A 21304-nucleotide genomic window follows, 5' to 3' on the forward strand; every position below is an offset into this window, starting at 1 on the left:
GAAGTGTGATTAAGATGGAGGACACACTGGCAGTTGTAATTGAGGTGATATTGGGTTTCTGTTCACCTCACTGCTTAGCTTATTATCCTGACTATCAAACGGCCATTGGGACTGCAGTTAGCAGAGGTGAGCTGCTGGCTTCCTTGCCTTTATAAAGAGCTCTTTCAAGCGCCTTTGCTGCAGCTCTTGGGGAGTATAAATCTGCTTGAAAGGAGCTTTGCTCCAGTGGCATGCCTTGCTGCTGGCAAGATAAATTGTTGGGACCGCATCATTGGGCAGGGCTGGAGGTGATGGAGGGATGGGACGGAGGTGGGCTTGTTGATGGTTTCGCCCAGAGCCGCGGAAGAGTCTCTCTCTGATTAAAGGGGTCCTACTCCTCACGACCTGTACACACACACCACTGCCTCCCTCTCTTTGTGCCACCCACTCACTGTGCTTGGTCACTGTGTTCGGCTCGAACTGACTTAGGCTAAAACCGCAGGATAGCCTAATACAATCACCTTCTGTTTAAATGGTTGGGCAAGTCCAAAGCTTCAGATTTTTTTGGTTTTCCTTAAAATGTCACATATCACTCTTGAATTCTGTATTGAGATGTAGGCTAATGTTCGCTTCGAGCATGTTTAAAGTTTTTTTGGGAGGGATTGAAGATTGCCTCACCTAGGTGCTTTTGTATCAAAGAGATGAGCTGTTTATGAATCCTTTTGAAGGGAAAGGTAGAGCTTGTAATTAAGCCTTTCATCACTTGATTAGGCTGTAGATTGAATCATATGATATCATCTCACTTTGTCAAGGCAGATGGAAAGGCTTTGGATAAATGTACAGCAGTCAGTATTTTAACACTGGCTTGTATACCACACAAATTTCTATTAAAAGCAAATAGTTGCGTTTTTCAGCTTAGGCATGGAGGAACGCAAATAGGAGCTTTTAGTTCGGAACTGGATTCAATGCCTGTAATAGCACTGTTTATACCATATACATAACCTAGTCATTCTATTTTCAGTCATTCTACCTGGTCTTTGTTTATACAACATTGCAGATATCGCTCTGTCATTTCCTGGTTGCAATTTGTTTTATATTTCCCCTATTTTCAGTTTCTGTAACAAAACAAGCAACTATAATGTAGAGCCCTCAAACTGAACTCTGGCCCTCGAAGCCAGTTCCACTGCTTTCTTCCATTGTTCGCCTCTAATCAGGGACTGATTTAGACCTGGCACACCAGGTGGGTGCAATTAATGATCAGTTAGAACAGAACCAGCAGTTCTGTAGATCCAGTAGATCTACCACTTCTTAGACTTACTTTCAATGACAAGTACAGATCTATAACTCACATTTCTATGTGAATTTGGTCAGGTCGCACAAAAAGTTTTATATATTGCAGTTTTAAGGAAGTCTACCTACTGTGTTACAGGATGTGCTGCAGTACGGTTCAGTACTCAATAGGTTTTCATGACAATATGCTCCAGTCAAATGATTAATGTCCTAGCACCCATACTGAGATCTAATGACACCTGGGATAAAGTGCTCTTCTGTTTCTGCTCTGGTGGATCTCGAACACAATCAGCAGACCAGGATATTAGCTGCTTTCTGAATCTCTGGGGATGAAGGGGGATGTATTGCTATGATTTAGTTAAATGGTCACTTGTTGCTACGCTCGTCCTGCTTGGGTTATTCCTTACATACAGACAAACAGTCCTGTGGCTATTACAGATAATCTTTATATTGAATTAACCTATCTTTCCAACGGCTGTGTGTTGGTTAAACCGATAGGCCTAACTTTATGTAATCTGTAAACCATAAGTCCACAAACTAAGGTTCCTTTGGGAAACATAAACTCAGTCTCTATTGTAACTATCATCTTATTAATACATAATGAATTCATGTTTCTGAGTATTGTTTTCTTCATCACTGTTGTTTTTGAGATGAGACACTTGATCGGGAAAGCTTGACTGTGAAAATGAGCACTTTACTGTACCTACTAGTCCTGACAGTTTTACTGCCGCTTGACCTGAACGGGTACTTGCGGGTTTGGGGTTAAGAGGATCACTGTCTAATACAGCATCCCAATCAGTTTAACCGCTCGGCTCTCCATAGGCTTACAGGAGTGAGCAGCAGGGTCGGTCAAGAAACCAGAGCCCAAGCGGGCCTCTGAAATGTGCCTGCCCTAGGAGAGCGGCCGAGAGGAAACCATGTTTGATTTACTGTGCGCTGCAGTGGCAGTCTACTGCCTCTTTATTCAGAGGAGGTGGAGAGAACAGAAACGCTCTGTTGGTACGCAACACACAGTAAGGGGTAAACAACCCACACAACTCTTTAACTCTGTGATGGTGTGTAGTGTTGGGGCGTGGTTAACATTTGTCCTATTGTGATTATTTACCAATAAAACATTGTGATATATACGATGCTATTGCCGCCCCCCCCCAAGAAAACCTTGAAAGCCTGGTAAGTGCAGGCAATGGCAAATCTGTTCTAACCCTTTCTGGTGGAGGTGCAGAACATGTTTTGTGTGTGTTTCTGTCTGTGTGGCGCGCACATGATGGTGCAGTGACTGTCTGATGAGGAATGGGCTGCCTTAACCTAGTGAACTAAGCTATAGGCCTACATCATGGGCTGGATAAGAAGCAGTCTACCTGCTTCAGAACTGGATAATAGTTGCTTTATTTGCCTCATAAAATAGTCTAGTCTATATACTTTCATTCTTGTTATTTTTGAAAGCCACAACTTTAGGACAACACCTTCGTAGACTAGAATATTTGGGAAATAAAATGCTCTTCCTAACTTTAAATTCTCTTTAAGCTTTTAGGTCTAGTAGGAGGATAGGTTATTGGCCATTTTAGTCTTCAACAGCCCGCATGGATCATTTTATTTCTTAATAAGCTTAAACTTGTCATTGGATTTTTCTTTAGGCTATTGATATTGTTTGTTCTCTCTCATTATTAGACCTCTGGCTAACTTACGTTTTTAGGCTATTCAAATAACCTTTTGTGATGGAACCCATTGTTTGATTGGAGGGAAAGCCATGCATAAAACAATGAAGCGTAGCCTTCAGTCATATTCAATCATAGCCTATCGACTGAAGAGTTTTTTTTATTTTAAGCTTTTTAATTTTTTATAAATGGCTAGACACAAGATCGTTAAGGAGTGTCTGTTATTTAAAAAAAAAATGGTATAGGCTAAATGCCCATGCATCCGACAGAGAGAGAGAATCAATATTTTCCGAATGGACATTCTTGCGCTGCTTTGGTGGAAATATCTGCTCTGTCGAGCCTACATTCCTTTCTTGCGTTGTATAGACTATATAATATATGTATTTAAATAGGCTATACCAAATAGGAATGGTAATATTTCTCAGAATTTAACTTCTGTGCTACACTGCTGAGCGCCCCAGTGACCCCAAACTTTTGATACACATACACGTACGTACACTACCGTTCAAAAGTTTGGGGTCACTTAGAAATGTCTAGAAGGTCAGCATCCCGGAGTTGCCTCTTCACTGTTGACGTTGAGACTGGTGTTTTGTGGGTACTATTTAATGAAGCTGCCAGTTGAGGACTTGAGATGTCTGTTTCTCAAAGTAGACACTCTAATGTACTTGTCCTCTTGCTCAGTTGTGCACTGGGGCCTTCCACTCCTCTTTCTATTCTGGTTAGAGACAGTTTGCGCTGTTCTGTGAAGGGAGTAGGACACAGCGTTGTACGAGATCTTCAGTTTCTTGGCAATTTCTCGCATGGAATAGCCTTAATTTCTCAGAACAAGAATAGACTGACGAGTTTCAGAAGAAAGTTATTTGTTTCTGGTTATTTTGAGCCTGTAATCGAACCCACAAATGCTGATGCTCCAGATACTCAACTAGTCTAAAGAAGGACAGATTTATTGCTTCTTTAATTAGAACAACAGTTTTCAGCTGTGCTAACATAATTGCAAAAGGGTTTTCTAATGATCAATTAGCCTTTTAAAATGATAAAGTTGGATTAGCTGACACAACGTGCCATTGGAACACAGGAGTCATGGTTGCTGATAATGGGCCTCTGTACGCCTATGTAGATATTCCATAAAAAAATCTGCCGTTTTCAGCTACAGTAGTCATTTATAACATTTAACAATGTCTACACAGTATTTCTGATCAAGTTGATGTTATTTTAATGGACAAAAATGTGCTTTTCTTTCAAAACAAGGACATTTCTAAGTGACTCCAAACTTTTGAAGTGTGCGTGTGTGCGTGCGCGCGTATATCCCGGACTGTGGTGCTGTGTTGAACCAGGCTTGGGCAAGAGGCCAGTGGCAGGATGGTGGTGCCCACCCTGCTGGCAGGCTGTGGCCAGCAGCCCTGCCTGGCTGGTGGGGTGACCGTCACAGATTGGTCACGGTGCTGCGCCCGCCCGCGTCACGTGTGTGTGTGGTGCCAACCGTTTGAGAGCAGAGACTGCAGGGAAATGGTAGCTCAGCCGATGAAGGGGAGGGCAGGTGGGAACTGGAGCTTATTCAGTTTGGTACAATGGTAAGCCTAGCACTTTGCAGGTAGAAATGCAGGCCTAATGACTAGAGCTTGACGAATAGGCCTGTGCCTTATTCTACATGACAGATACATGACAGATGTCTGGTCTACACCGGTGCATTTGTATCTGGTCTACACCAGTGCATTTGTATCTGAATGATCTGTAACTGCACTCTCCTTCTGAGGAAGTGGTGATCTCTGTCTCTCACTTGCTCTCTCACTCAGCACCACCACTGTCATGTTAAGCTCAGTGTGGGTGTCGGGAACAGCCTGTTTTGATCTTCTCACTCATCACGCTTAGTATTAAGTTACCCATCCCGTGCCATAGTGTTGCTGTTTTGTCTACAAAGGACACAATGCAGTTGCCTGGTAAACCAGACGCAGTGGTTTTTGTGGTCGCATAGTCGTTTGCTACAACGCCTTGCTGAAACAAGAAGCAGCAACGTTTCATCACTTTGTCCAAAGTTAATGTTACCACTGAAATGGACTCAACAGCATGTGTCATCTTTTTGAATGCCCGACCGTCCCGTCTTCAGTCAGCTGTTCGTTCCACAACACAAACATCTAAACTGGATAGTTTACCGCCTCTCGTCTCTCCTTATATTGTCAGTTAAATGTAAACCAGGCCTTCTTTTATTTTGCTGCTTTTGGGTAAAGTTTGTCGACTTGAATATGAAGTGTATATATAAAAAAATATTTAAAAAAAATACGGTTTGGACTGTTATTTTCATGATTGTCTTCATCTATAATCGTCAATTACACTGTCACATCCCTAGGCCTACATGATAACATCTTTTGTCCAAAGAATAAAGACTGATGAATCGGTTCCACAGATAAATCGGCCATATTATGTACATAGAATACACAAATATGTCTGCTTCTCCAAGCAAGCAGCCCTGTCCTCATCACATTCTTAACGTTAGCTTGCCAGCAAGGTAGCTGGCTAGCTAGCCAGCAAGGTAGCTAGATAGCTGGCCAGCAAGGTAGCTAGCTAGCTATCTGTGCTACTTATGTGCTAACACTGGACTGGTGACAAAGTGAACACTTGTCCTTGATACAAAGATAACTCTGTTACTGTCTGGGTCTATTATGTTAGCTAGTGGGCTTATTTAGTTAGTTTTCCGCAATCTGCAAAAAGCAAGGCAGTTAGATATGTGCCGTCATTAAGGCCATGTGCTTGTATTCATGATGAGATAAGTAGCAAACGTCAGCTAGCTAGCTAAATTGGAACTTGTGACTAAAACCTGTGCGGTTAGCATTTTCCTGCATAAATGTTTTTAGTCATTAGCACATGCCATTTGCAGTTGAAATGTATAGCCAATACATTTTGTATTGAGAAACAGTGTAATGTACATGTGGTTTCTGTAAGCAAATATTGTTGTAAGGAACAGCTAGCTTGTGGTCAGTGGATATCCTGTAAACCAGTGGTTCCCAACCTATTTTGGTTATTGTACCACCAATTGCATTTTACTCTGAAGTACCCCCTCGTGCATTTTACCAGTAGGACTATGGTCTCATGAGGCTTCTCAAGTACCCCCTGTGGATAGGCCAAGTACCCCTGGTTGGGAACCACTGCTGTAAACCACAGATAAAATGTAAACTTTTATATTTAGTTGAGAAATCGTCATTTAGAATATCTTTTAATCTTTTGGAGCACAATTTGTGTAAAAAAAGGTCTGTTTTTCATTCCATTTCTAAAAAACAATATATTGGCAGATATATCGGTAATCGGTGACTTTTGCCACCCTAAAATCGGTATCGGACCCAAAAAATCCCATATCGGTAGATCTCTAATAAAGACCATAATAAAGACCAGCAGAATTGCATTCTTGTGTAAAGAAATCTTCATAATGACAACGCAAAAAATCTGAGGTGTTTTTGGGCAGAGTATTGGCCTATTATGCTGTGTGCCGTTCACACCAGTAAGGTATGGCCGTTTGTCTGGACTAGAGCTGGGAATTAATAACTGAATGGAGGCCCTGCCGAGTGTGAAGAAGTAGCCTATTTGGATGCGCAGTCACACTCGTCTCCATGACAGCATGGCCATCGTCAGTTTCACGTCTCCATTACCTTAGACTGCTGCCTGGACGCTTCAAGGGCTGTGTAGAGGGACATACCGGTACCAACTTGAGGCTTTAGTCCTACAGTTTTAAAGTGTTAGGGAATGTCATTCCTATGCCTTAGTTTTGGCTCAATCAACACCTGCACATGTTGGATTGGACATTTTTTTAAGTCACCTGATTCTGACTTATTTTTAGGTGGGAAATGCCGCCTAGGTTATTTTTTTATTTTTTTCATTCTGGTCCATTATTGATGTAGCCTATCTATTCACATATCTCAATGCTTTTGTTCAGCTTTTGCAACATGTGAGGTGAAAAGGCTTTTAAAGAACATTATTCCATTTCAGTAGGAGGCTGTCTCTTTCAGACTCGGAGCAATGCAGGAGCAATGCAGTGGAATTAATCTAGAGATCCTCGGCCTGGTTTCCCCTATGGATTATTCCCCCCCAGTCTGATGTGGGCTATTTTGAGCTCCCATCACAAATCCTAAGGAAATGGACAAAGCTTTAGCAGCCTGCAATGCATGGCCATCTGTCTCAGTCTTTAGGAGGCACGGTTGAGGGGCAAGGGTGTCAATATATTTATCAGTGGAAGGTAGCCTATGATGTTGATGATTATCATGGCTTTTTGGGAGTTATGATGTTAAAAGTATGTTTGATTATTATGTTCTTTCAGACCTTTGTGTTGTATGATGATTGGGAGCACACTGACTACAAGCCTAGCTCCTCCTGATAAAACTAGGGTATTGATGTAGCCCATAGGCTTCAGGTAGCCTATTGTTTATACGCCTAGCTATGTGAGCACACAGTATTTTGTGATCTGACAACTGTATAAGCCTAAAAATAATCACAGCTGTTAGCAGCAGTTGGGATTCTCAGCCCTTCTAGAGATAAATTGAGTGTGTGTGGGTTCCAGCCATTAAAACAACAATTCAGTAATTTGTATGTCACCCACTCCAACGGTGGTGGTTGTATTGTATATTGTGAAACCGAAGCTGGCTGTCAGCACGCAGGGTTTCATAGGCGCTGTTGAGTGCCAGAAGGCACCCTGCCAGCCAAATAAAGGTCCTGAGTTAGAAACCTGAGAAATCAGTCTGTATTCTGTAACGCCTCCCTTCTAAAGAACAGGGAGGGGCGTTGTGACAGTCAACGAGCACATTGGGGGTTTCTGTTAGAGTTTCAGGGTCTTGTGCATTTAGGGCACAAGCACATCATAGAAAAACGTTTTGCAACAGATCACAAAAATGTGCGTTTCTTATTGGACAAGTTCAGAAAGTAGCGACCTCCGCTTTAGGTCATCATGCCTATTGAACAAGAACCCGATCTATGTTGACACAGGGTCATGTCTGTAGTGACCCCCAACCCTTCTCCTTTTCGGCGGATAATGGCAACTCATAACTCAGTCTCATAGAACCCAGACCTGTGAGAGACAGTTGATGTTATCAATGCAGCAGATTGCAGAGTGCTGAAGAAGGTTTGAGAATTTAAAGCGCAGTGTAGAGATTTTGTTTTTCAAGCCCGAATGCGTCATTTCTTTTGCACTGTATCACGCTCGAGATGATCAAAGTGCAGCATTAGGTGTTAGCAGAAGAAAAAGATTGACTTGACTGCATTTTGAATTTAATTGAATCATTTTACTTTTTCCTTATCCCATCCTTCATGACTTGTGAAATGATCTCGATAGTCTCAAAACTGGTGACAATGGCAACACGGACGTAGAAGTTTTCAATAGAAAAAGCCCATATATTTGTTAGGGGTGGTACGCTTAAATATCCAAGGAACATTGGCACGTAACGGTGTTGAGATTCTGTCAGAAGTACTGCGCTTCCTGTGAAATTTCACTGCTGGAGGAAAGACTGCTCATGTATTGCAGCGCTGACCCATTTCCCAGGGATCATTTGGAAGGGGAAAGAGAGCCTTTTATTATCCTGCCTTTGAGTTGCATGCAAAGGTGCCGTCAGTCAGTTCTCCACTGCCTCATCCCTGGGCCTGTATTCATAAAGCATCTCAGAAGTGCTGATTTTAGTATAGTTTTGCATTTTTAATTACAATTAGTAAGAGGGGGGACCTGATCCTAGATCAGCGCTCCTACTCTGAGATGCGCTGTGAATACCGGCCCAAAAGTTTTCATTTTCCTTTTATAATATGTCTCGAGGCATTTTATATCTTCAAGTGGGCTTGCTAACGGAGAAAGCCCTTTGGCTATTCAGAAAATGATTTATTTAACTGCTTCTGAAATGCTTGAGGCCTGTAACTATCTAATCCTCATCAAAGTGTTAAAATCTGATGCTTGATAATTGACAAAGCTTTGTGGCAACTGATCTGAATAAAAGAATATAGCAATGCAAGGTTTCCCTCATTCTAGAATATCATGAAGCTTATTGGGTCTCTAAATAACAAGTTGAAGCTGTTTCACACATAATGAAGTCCAGACTTATCGAAGTGAGTGTGTTTGTCCCAACATTGAGGTTCAGAAACACATCATATATGTAGCTAGGTTAATCTGTTGTTTTTGGAACATGGTGTGTCTGTCTCAGCTGGCAGCATCACAGGGTGCAAGTAGTCATTACCGTGAGGTAATGTATCTCTGTGGCTACTCTGTGTTCACTTCCTATAGCTAGCAGGGGGGCTTCATAGCGCAGGTCCTTGGGGATCACAGCCCTGCTGGTTTTTGGTTAAACGGTAAAGACTTATTTCAGGAACGACGCGTTCGGTAGGGCATAATGTTCTGATACAGAGTGAGGAATCATGTCAGCTCTTCATGAGATTTGTAGATCTGCAACGTTTAGCTTGTTACACCCTGTTTAGCAGAGTGCATGTTTAGTGCTCTCCAGCAAATCAGTAACATCAATAGATCAAGTGCCCCCAAAATATTATATCAAAATCATTGCCCTTGTTCTGAAATCCACACTAGCGTATCACTTAGAATACAATGCTTTATTCTAAGTGGTAGGCAGCCAATGCTGCTAGTATGGACATTGGACAAAATTCTTTGTGAGTTGGGCCACCCTACAGCCTGCCCTGGATCTTCCCGGCGTCCTCTCTGTTGCCACCTGTTCTGTCATCCCGAGCCACACTGCACGGGCGCTGTTAGCATCTGCGCACCCCAGACCATCGGCCAACCTGATGGGATTAGAGCTCTGATGAAAGGAGACAGTAGGGGAGCACTGTGTGCCTCCTATGAATAATTATATTTTATTTCAGCGCCTGGCCTTTCAACAGAGCCAAAGTTACCTGGGAGCTGCTGTCTCCCTCTATCTAGCTGCTTCTGCTGCAGGAAATGGCTAACTAGCCTCGTAAGCCCAGGGTTTGGGAGGATGGCCACACAACACTAATGGCTAGCCATTGTCTCAAATATCTTTTGATCGGTGAGGCCACAGAGATGTAGGCCTATAGTTTCAGGCAGCACTGCCGTTAGAATTTTTGCTCAATTGGCAGCGTTTTACAATCTGGCATGAAAAAAAGTAAACGTGAGAAGCGCGTCGGGCAATCGAATGCATAAACAGGCCTATGTTTTTCTAAAAACAATTTTTTGTAAAGGAACTCAGTCCAGCTTTAAGAATGCACAAGGTGCAATTTGGAATTGGGTAGTGCATCATCAGTTCCTCTTGTCATGTCAGTCATTGTATACCTTAGAGCTATTTATAACTTGTCAGAAATGTCCAGATCAACTAGCCCATGTCAGCTAACGATTTTTTATTTCGTTTTTTTATCCCATAGTTATTGTTGTAATTTTCTAGTCACTCATATCACATGAATACACATTAGACATGGCAAAATGTATAGAATTGCAAGAAAATGTGCTTTAAAACTGCAAAAGGTTTTTTGTACCCCATGACAAAATGTGCTTAATTGCAGGACATAAGCTTTAAACCTGCAAAATTCTGTCCACCAACAAGAGTGGTGTGAACAGTTTGTGTCATGAACAGTGCCTGTGCCCACAGAAATAGATGTAGCACGTGCACACGGGGGGCGCGGGATGTTCCCCAATGCTGTAAGGGGCGCCCCGAGTGAAAAGGTTTGGGAACTCCTCATCTAGCTAATGATTACCCTATTGGGGTAACCAATGCAGATGAGCAACATCATACTTCAGCCATGTAGCCACGATACTGCGTCAGGCTACAGGGGATAATGCTTATTGCTAAAATAGCACACCTGCCTGATAATATGGACGATGTACAGGCCCTAAAGCTATTGCTTTTCATCTATGTTATTGGGCTAATTTCTGGAGGGGAATATTACATTTTAAACGGTTTAATATGTTAAGGTTATACACTACCGGTCAATTTTTAGAACACCTACTCATTCAAGGGTTTTTCTTTATTTGTACTATTTTCTACATTGTAGAATAATAGTGAAGACATCACGACTATGAAATAAGACATATGGTAGTAAACAAATCAAATTATATTTGAGATTCTTCAAATAGCCACCCTTTGCCTTGATGACAGCTGCACACTCTTGGTATTATCTCAACCACCTTCACCTGGAATGCTTTTCCAACAGTCTTGAAGGAGTTCCCACATATGTTGAGCACTTGTTGGCTGCTTTTCCACTTGTTGGCTGGTCCGACTCATCCCAAACCAATTTGGTTGAGGTCGGGGGGATTGTGGAGGCCAGCTCTCTTTTTAATGGGAGGCATTATAACATTCTCCTTGTATGACTGGTGGAGAAGAGTCAGGTGTGTTTTTTACTCTACTGATGCTGAAAGACAAATTCCAGATACAAATAGCTAGCTAGCTAAACAATGAACCATCATCCCAATCCATAGAGTACTAGCAATACAAACTTATTGTCATAGCTTGCTAAAGTTAACCAAATAGGTTCAATGTTAGCTACCTAACATTAGGCTATAACTAGCAAAACAAATGGCTTTCTGAGATAATATGAATACACAGATCATACACGTAATGTTAGCTAGCGAGCCAGCCACCAAATGTCAGCTAGCTAGCTAACAGTAAGCTTTAACTTGCAATGAAAACAACTTTCTGACTAAATTAGAAACGTATAATGTCTGAATCAACTGTAGTTAGACTCTTACCCGTATACATGGATGAACGCTTTAAGGCAGACTGCAACCCCTTTCATTAAATATGACGACCTGTGTCGTTTTGTTTGTACAGCTTGCTTGGCCTATTGTGTCAAGTCACTCTGGTTCACACTGACCGTGTGCAATGCCATAAGAATCATCAGATGTTTCTCCCTCTCTGTCACGGATACCATAGTTGCCCTTAGTTTGAAGATGTGATCCGCAGACAGGTGTTTTATACAACCGCCTTCTGTGTTCTCTTTTCGACTCCCTCTGCATTTGCAATCAAACACCAGAATTGTATTAATCTCCTTATCATACTCTGCTTCTACCAGACATTCCACTGATTTCAATATTTAACAACTTTATTTGTATTTACAGATGGCATACAAGTTTGTTCAGGCAAATGAAAGCTCAAATGTTCGAGAAGGCATTTCTTCCAAAAAACACATTTTGATTAAAAAAATACAAATAAATGTTAAAATGCCTCTCCTGTAAACATTTACATTACATTTAAGTCATTTAGCAGACGCTCTTATCCAGAGCGACTTACAAATTGGTGCATTCACCTTATGATATCCAGTGGAACAACCACTTTACAATAGTGCATCTAACTCTTTTAAGGGGGGGGGGGTTAGAAGGATTACTTTATCCTATCCTAGGTATTCCTTAAAGAGGTGGGGTTTCAGGTGTCTCCGGAAGGTGGTGATTGACTCCGCTGACCTGGCGTCGTGAGGGAGTTTGTTCCACCATTGGGGTGCCAGAGCAGCGAACAGTTTTGACTGGGCTGAGCGGGAACTGTACTTCCTCAGAGGTAGGGAGGCGAGCAGGCCAGAGGTGGATGAACGCAGTGCCCTTGTTTGGGTGTAGGGCCTGATCAGAGCCTGAAGGTACGGAGGTGCCGTTCCCCTCACAGCTCCGTAGGCAAGCACCATGGTCTTGTAACGGATGCGAGCTTCAACTGGAAGCCAGTGGAGAGAGCGGAGGAGCGGGGTGACGTGAGAGAACTTGGGAAAGTTGAACACCAGACGGGCTGCGGCGTTCTGGATGAGTTGTAGGGGTTTAATGGCACAGGCAGGGAGCCCAGCCAACAGCGAGTTGCAGTAATCCAGACGGGAGATGACAAGTGCCTGGATTAGGACCTGCGCCGCTTCCTGCGTGAGGCAGGGTCGTACTCTGCGAATGTTGTAGAGCATGAACCTACAGGAACGGGTCACCGCCTTGATGTTAGTTGAGAACGACAGGGTGTTGTCCAGGATCACGCCAAGGTTCTTAGCACTCTGGGAGGAGGACACAATGGAGTTGTCAACCGTGTTGGCGAGATCATGGAACGGGCAGTCCTTCCCCGGGAGGAAGAGCAGCTCCGTCTTGCCGAGGTTCAGCTTGAGGTGGTGATCCGTCATCCACACTGATATGTCTGCCAGACATGCAGAGATGCGATTCACCACCTGGTTATCAGAGGGGGGAAAGGAGAAGATTAATTGTGTGTCGTCTGCATAGCAATGATAGGAGAGACCATGTGAGGATATGACAGAGCCAAGTGACTTGGTGTATAGCGAGAATAGGAGAGGGCCTAGAACAGAGCCCTGGGGGACACCAGTGGTGAGAGCACGTGGTGCGGAGACAGATTCTCGCCACGCCACCTGGTAGGAGCGACCTGTCAGGTAGGACGCAATCCAAGCGTGGGCCGCGCCGGAGATGCCCAGCTCGGAGAGGGTGGAGAGGAGGATCTGATGGTTCACAGTATCAAAGGCAGCCGATAGGTCTAGAAGGATGAGAGCAGAGGAGAGAGAGTTAGCTTTAGCAGTGCGGAGCGCCTCCGTGACACAGAGAAGAGCAGTCTCAGTTGAATGACTAGTCTTGAAACCTGACTGATTTGGATCAAGAAGGTCATTCTGAGAGAGATAGCAGGAGAGCTGGCCAAGGACGGCACGTTCAAGAGTTTTGGAGAGAAAAGAAAGAAGGGATACTGGTCTGTAGTTGTTGACATCGGAGGGATCGAGTGTAGGTTTTTTCAGAAAGGGGTGCAACTCTCGCTCTCTTGAAGACGGAAGGGACGTAGCCAGCGGTCAAGGATGAGTTGATGAGCGAGGTGAGGTAAGGGAGAAGGTCTCCGGAAATGGTCTGGAGAAGAGAGGAGGGGATAGGGTCAAGCGGGCAGGTTGTTGGGCGGCCGGCCGTCACAAGACGCGAGATTTCATCTGGAGAGAGAGGGGAGAAAGAGGTCAAAGCACAGGGTAGGGCAGTGTGAGCAGAACCAGCGGTGTCGTTTGACTTAGCAAACGAGGATCGGATGTCGTCGACCTTCTTTTCAAAATGGTTGACGAAGTCATCAGCAGAGAGGGAGGAGGGGGAAGGAGGGGGAGGAGGATTCAGGAGGGAGGAGAAGGTGGCAAAGAGCTTCCTAGGGTTAGAGGCAGATGCTTGGAATTTAGAGTGGTAGAAATTGGCTTTAGCAGCAGAGACAGAAGAGGAGAATGTAGAGAGGAGGGAGTGAAAGGATGCCAGGTCCGCAGGGAGGCGAGTTTTCCTCCATTTCCGCTCGGCTGCCCGGAGCCCTGTTCTGTGAGCTCGCAATGAGTCGTCGAGCCTGTAAAGTAAAGTCGTGACCTGCAACATAAACCTAGTTAGGTGAAACGAGTCACATATACTTCATTTGTCTTACCTTACTTCAAAGTAGCCTAGCCACAATCAGTGCAAAAAAAATGTTTATCAACTTTCTTTCATTGTCCAGTAGCCAAAGGTACAATCTTAGTCATATTAGCAACCCATGCTAGTTATTGCATAGTAGATCTCCCCGCTTTCTAAAGTTCTAATGGATATTTTCATCTGTCACATGAAACCGCACAAATGCGAGCGGTGCCCTTTTGCCAAGTGTTTTCCCGCTAATTCCATAATGGAATGAACATTCACGCGTAACCTACTGCCTTGTGCACATTGCTGCACTTATGTGAAGAAATAATAGTTTATCAACATTTTAAGCTAAACTTTCTGATCTGTTGTATCACTCATTGCTTTTGAAGGTTTAAAAAATGTATCCAATTTTTTAGTCTAGGCTTACTAATATGGATCTATCGTCCCACAACTGTCCCAGAGTCTGTTTGAAAAATAACCATAATCTAAATGTGATTTCTATCATTTGACCGCTGTGGGCGGACGCCCTAATCAGGTTACGCACCCAATACATATGGGTCCGGTAAATGTCTCCAATGTCCAGTAAATTAAAATGCTGCCGGTCAAATGTCCGGTGCCACATTTTCCTAACAGAAACCCTGGCGCACAGGCGTGCGTTATGTAGACTAAACACCTATCCTCTAAGGATATTTTAATGGTAGTTCCCAGTGCCTAAAATCTACCCACCATCTGCTAAATGCGGGTAGATTTTGGCATTGGCGGGTAAGAAGTCTATTTCACCAGTCACGTTGGCGGGTGCATTTCACTCGCATTTGTGAGTAGAAATAGTAAAGTATGATCACATTTATAGTAAAATAAATGCTGTATTAGCTGTTTTCAAAGTATTTGGTTCATAGCTGGTAAATTAATCGCTCAGTCAAAGAACTACAAATCCTATATAGCCTATTCCACCTCACACTGCAACAATGCCTGTCTGGGGGCTGTGCGCATGTGAATAGCTGAGTGAAAGATTAATTTTTGGAAGCGCTGTGCACAGTCATAAAAATTGGTCTAAGTTACTTGAAATGAAAGTCTACTGAAGTGAGACTTTGTCCTTGTGTTTCTTGGCTATTTACATTGTTTTATTCACATTAGAGGTCGACCGATTTAATCGGAATGGCCGATTTTTAATTAGGGCCAATTTCAAGTTTTCATAACAATCGGTAATAAGCATTTTTGGACACCGATTGTGGCCGATTTTTCATTTTATTTATATATATATAAGGCCTAGGAACAGTGGGTTAACTGCCTTGTTCAGGGGCAGAACGACAGATTTTTACCTTGTCAGCTCGGGGATTCGATCTGGCAACCTTCCGGTTACTAGTCCAACGCTCTAACCACCTGCCTTACATTGCACTCCACGAGGAGCCTGTGTGGCAGGCTGACTACCTGTTACGCGAGTGCAGCAAGAAACCAAGGTAAGGTGCAAGCTAGCATTAAACTTATAAAAAACAATCAATCTTAACAATCAATAGTTAACTACACATGGTTGATGATATTACTAGTTTATCTAGCGTGTCCTGCGTTGCATATAATCGATGCGGTGCCTGTTCATTTCATTTCTCATCGAATCACAGCCTACTTCGTCAAACGGGTGATGATTTAACAAGCGCATTCGCGAAAAAAGCACTGTCATTGCACCAATGTGTACCTAACCATAAACATCAATGCCTTTCTTTAAAATCAATACACAGGTATACATTTTTAAACCTGCATATTTAGTTAATATTGTCTGCTAACATGAATTTCTTTTAACTAGGGAAATTGTGTCACTTCTCTTGCGTTTCGTGCAAGCAGTCAGGGTATATGCAGCTGTTTGGGCTGCCTGGCTCGTTGCGAACTGTGTAAAGACCATTTATTCCTAACAAAGACCGTAATTAATTTGCCAGAATTGTACATAATTATGACATAACATTGAAGGTTGTACAATGTAACAGCAATATTTAGACTTAGGGATGCCACCTGTTAGATAAAATACGGAACGGTTCCGTATTTCACTGAAAGAATAAACGTTTTGTTTTCTAAATTATTGTTTCCAGATTTGACCATATTAATGACCTAAGGCTCGTATTTCTGTGTGTTATTATGTTATAATTAAGTCTATGATTTGATATTTGTTAGAGCAGTCTGACTGAGCGGTGGTAGACAGCAGCAGGCTCGTAAGCATTCATTCAAACAGCACCTTCGTGCGTTTGCCAGCAGCTCTTCGCTGTGCTTCAAGCATTGAGCTGTTTATGACTTCAAGCCAATCAACGTCCGAGATTAGGCTGGTGTAACCGATGTGAAATGGCTAGCTAGTTAGCGGGGTGCGCGCTAATAGCTTTTCAAACGGTGACGTCACTCGCTCTGAGATCTTGAAGTAGTTGTTCCCCGCTTTTGTGGAGCGATGGGTAACGATGCTTCGAGGGTGACTGTTGTCGATGTGTTCCTGGTTCGAGCCCAGGTAGGGGCGGAAGCTATCTCTTACACTGGCAATACTAAAGTGCCTATAAAAACATCCAATAGACAAAGGTATATGAAATACATATGGTATAGAGAGAAATAGTCCTATAATTCCTATAATAACTACAACCTAAAACTTCTTACCTGGGAATATTGAAGACTCCACCAGCTTTCATATGTTCTCTTGTTCTGAGCAAGGAACTTAAACTTGAGCTTTTTTACATGGCACATATTGCACTTTTACTTTCTTCTCCAACACTTTGTTTTTGCATTATTTAAACCAAATTGAACATGTTTCATAATTTATTTGAGACTAAATGGATTTTATTGATGTATTATATCAAGTTAAAATAAGTGTTCATTCAATTATTGTTGTAATTGTCATTATTACAAATAAATAAATAAAATCGTCCGATTTAATCGGTACCGGCTTTTTTTGGTCCTCCAATAATCGGTATCGGCGTTGAAAAATCATAATCGGTCGACCTCTAATTCACATGCTAGGTTGTTTTTCTATGTTTTGAGTCAACTGCTACGGAAGACAATGCTTCTACGAGTCAGACTCAATCTCACAGGCACAAACATGACGTGTTGCATTACCACGGTAAGGAAAGAAAAGTGACAATGCTTGCTAATAAGACAAGCAAACTAGATGATCACATCGAATAAGCCTGAGTGGGTTTGCCTACTTCCGAACTAAACAGAAATAGTATAGTTATAACTAACCATAGTTATACCACAGGTAGGCTACTTACTTACTATCCAAAGTTACCAAGCCACAGTTGCCGATCAATGAACGACTTGAAGACATCTTGATGTGGTGTTGAATGTAACCTTCTCCGGAGAGTCAAAGGTGTAGTCTTTTCCATCATGAGAAAGCCACAGGTGGGCTGGGAATTGCAGCCCATCCTTCCCACCTGGATGGTCCCTTAAAATAAGTCCCCCTGACTTTGTTTCTGACCCAAGATGTTAGGCTTGGCCTAAGACGTCTTTTAAATAGAAGCTAAATATAATCGTTTTTTCCCCCTCCCCACTCGCTCACAAAGAAGTGCTTTTTTGGATTGGCCTCGGTTTCCTCCCCGACGCAAGTTTCGTTTACCATGGTAATGTGTTATGTTAGCCCCCTGACCTTGGCCTAGCTGTGACTACAGTATGTCAATGCTACCCCCACAATAATGACCAGCAAAATATACATATATACACACTATTTTTTTTGTAATGCATAAACATTACCTTTTGAGCTAGTGTGGTGGGAAAAGAAACAATAGTCAGTGCATACTGCATAATGCCCTTCATATCCAATTACTAGCAACCTTGGTTTGAGGGTATGGTGTGTATCCCCTAGGAGTGCAGAAACCTGAGGAGCCTGACTGAACAGACCATGGATGTAACTAGCTTCCTTAGCTGGCCTGAGGAGGAGGAGGATGAAACAACACGTACATGTATCCCCACAGTGTGAAGGATACCTAGGCTTAGGCTGCCTGTCTACGTCCTAAATTAAGCCCTATTCCCCCCATGTAGTGTACTACTTCTGACTAGCCCTGTGAATACATATGCTGCAATGGAGCGGAGCGATATGGACAAAAATCCATATCACGAAAAATGGACTGAATTATCATGATAATGATAAGTTGAACGATAAATCTATAACATTAATGTGGATCAGTTACGTTACATTACCCTTACAAATGCTACTACTACTTTGCATGTTGTAGCCATCAAATGTCCCATTATAAAGTACCCTTATTTCATTTCAAACTTTCCGTTTCTCTAGTGTAGATTACATGTCGTAACTCTCCATATTAGCAGCCTTATTTCAAATGTTCCATTTCTCTAGTGTAGGCTTACTTATCATTGCTCTCTTCTCTCCCCTCCATTTCTCTCTCCCTCAACACATTGCTTTCACTAAGAGGCTTATGAAGGTCTTATGGTTAGCGAGGGTTTTTGGGTACCTTACGAAATAGCCTCACCTGTTGGCTGAAGATGATGGGCAAGAAGGATTGCCATTTCACGCGAGAGCGAAACGTCCTGTTTTTCTCCATCCTTGAGTGGGCAGGATACTGTTTTTTCCCCCTAAACTGTATCACTGAAATATTTACAAGTTCAACTCCTCGTACCTCCACTAAAGTTGACTTGCAGTATGTTTTTGTGTCATGGAAAGGTTTTTTGGCCAGGAGTCCTAAGGGTAACCTGCCCACTCATTCAGTGTCTTGTAGCCAAGCTATCGGCATAATATTATTCTTGTGAAAATCATTACACAGTAGACCTTACAGGTTTGAACATAGACAGAGACAACATAAAATACAATTTAGCTTTCTTTAGGATGTTTAACAGAAATTGAAGTAGGCTAAACTCTGAAGAGAGACTGGGTTGGGTTATATTTCCCTGTGGAGACAATGTGATTATTCACTTCACGCTGACTGCATCTTTTTTTGCATGAGAATCTTCTTAGCAGCAGGGATTTGTCAGCTTTGATACATTTTGTTTGTCTCTCTCCGCATAGATCTTGGCACACGTTTCAGGGCGCAGTTCTATCTCCTGCTGTTTAATCAAAACAAACTTGAATCAAAGTGGTCACATTATAGCAGGTTATTTGTAACGCACTGCAGCAAGGAAAGAAGGTTGTCTATGGTGTGTGTTTGTGTGGTGTGCACATGGTTTTGGATGCAGATGGCAGAGACATAAGGGTTATCCATGAGTTCATCTGACTTTACGTAAGTTGAAAAAGGGCTTAGTTGACAAGATCTCGGACTATCCCTTTAAAAGCTCATCTTGGCAAAGTGTGGCGCGGTGCAAAATTAATATAGGGAAAACATTGGATGGCTATAGCTACAGTAGCTAACACCCGCCTTGGGAATGCCCATGTAAATACTCCTCCTTTTACTTCTGGAACTGCGGTGTTTTCTGACTCTTGAGTGCCTCTTAACAGCCTTCTGTCTCCTCCTCTCTTACAGAATGCAGCTTGGCCAGTCAACCCGGTGGGAGTGACTGATAAAGATGGGCCAAAGAAGTAGAGCCCACTGGTGAGGAGTGGTGAAGAGTCCAAACAGAACCATAGCGGCTAAACTACCCCGAGCGCCACCATGCCCCGCCTCCCCTTCTGAACTCTCCTCCCACTCCGACTCAGTCCCTTCCACCCCCTGTCCCTCACGCACAGACACAGTCACTCTTGCCAGTCGAGCTGCGGGCCGCGCTCGCCATGGCCTCAGCCTACCTGTGGAAGTTGTCGTCCCAGAAGCTGGGGTTCTTCCTGGTGAGCTTTGGCTTCATCTGGGGCATGATGCTGCTCCACTTCACCATCCAGCAGCGGGCCACGCACGAGAGCAGCACCATGCTGCGACAGCAGATCCTGGAGCTCAGCAAGCGCTACATCAAGGCCCTGGCCGAGGAGAACCAGAGCGTCATGGACGGGCCCTACGTGGGAACCATGACAGCCTATGGTGAGTACCGAGCACTGCACAAGTAGTGTTCTCCGCTTTGCAAAGCGGTGGTTGTGAGAACTCTGAATTTGCTCAATGGTACACTGGGAATGTTCCATTCATACCCTTGGAATGTTTTATTGAATGGAATTCTGATTTGCCAGTTGTTGGTAGTGCTGCAATATTTGATCAACCTCAGTTAGAGAACACACTGTTAATGAATAAGAACAGGCTGAATTGATTTACTATGTAGGCTAAGTAGAAGTGCCTTCAAAGTCAAAATAGCCAGCCCTATACATCCTCTGACATACAGGTCATACAAAATGCATAATGTCGGCTATTTATAAGCGTTTATATTTTAATTGTATTGTGGTTGTAATGCAACCATAGACAACGGGGAAGACAAGAAAGAGGACAAGAGAGAAAATGTACATTTTGTCTACAGCAGGGTGCTGCCTCATTGGATAGAGGAAAGTAAATTATTAGGGGGCTAGCCAGCCAGTAACTTGACTTGCGCAAACAAAGGTGAGTGATTACGCTGATGCAGCTGCTTTCCCGCCATAACCTATTAACGCCTCGCGAACAGCCATCAATAAGTTATTCATGCCGTTAATAGACCCGTTTGGGTCAATGAGAGGCTTCATTAGAAACATGAGATTGGAATTGATTACGCTGAATACATTCTAATGGGCGGCGAAAAACAAGAAGATGCTGTAAAATGACCAGGCAACCAACCAACCGTCACTGGTCCTGGAAAGTAGCGCTCTGAAAAGGCCATGCCTAATATGATTTGTCTTAAAAACTCTCTTAGCCTGTAAAATTCAATTTATCGGAGTTTGTTAGGCAGGAAGCCTCCCGCCTATCTCAGACACACCGAGTAGGCCTATCAACCTCAGTTCTTCTGCCACAGTCTGCTAATCGCCAGACCTCAAGAGTACTGACTGGCGAACACGGAGCATTTAGCTGCTCTTGTTCCCCTTAGGGTCTGTGTTAAAACATTGATGCAGAGTGTTGAAGCATCTGCCTTTGTGAAACCCTTGGTCGTACAGATCCGGTATGCGTCCCAAATGGCATCCTATTCCCTATTTACTATGGGCCCTATCAAAAGTAGTGCACTAAATTAGGAATAAGATGCCATTTGTGATGCAACCGAGATGTCTGTTGTTCTAGCAGCCTAGTGCTCTCCGACC

The 21304-nt window shown here is 43.1% G+C and overlaps 1 protein-coding gene across 1 annotated transcript in view; it reads left to right on the forward strand.

The window, feature by feature from the left end:
- LOC139566288 (alpha-1,6-mannosylglycoprotein 6-beta-N-acetylglucosaminyltransferase A-like) overlaps window positions 1–21304 on the forward strand; it is a 124271-nt gene that overhangs the window by 1696 nt on the left and 101271 nt on the right. Inside the window, exon 2 of the mRNA XM_071387367.1 lies at window positions 19650–20135. Within this exon, the coding sequence (XP_071243468.1) occupies window positions 19895–20135 (241 nt within the window). The 5' untranslated portion in view covers window positions 19650–19894. The remainder of the gene's footprint in view (window positions 1–19649; window positions 20136–21304) is intronic.

The sequence above is a fragment of the Salvelinus alpinus genome, chromosome 38, assembly GCF_045679555.1.
Source record: "Salvelinus alpinus chromosome 38, SLU_Salpinus.1, whole genome shotgun sequence".
In the NCBI taxonomy this organism is placed as follows: domain Eukaryota; kingdom Metazoa; phylum Chordata; class Actinopteri; order Salmoniformes; family Salmonidae; genus Salvelinus; species Salvelinus alpinus.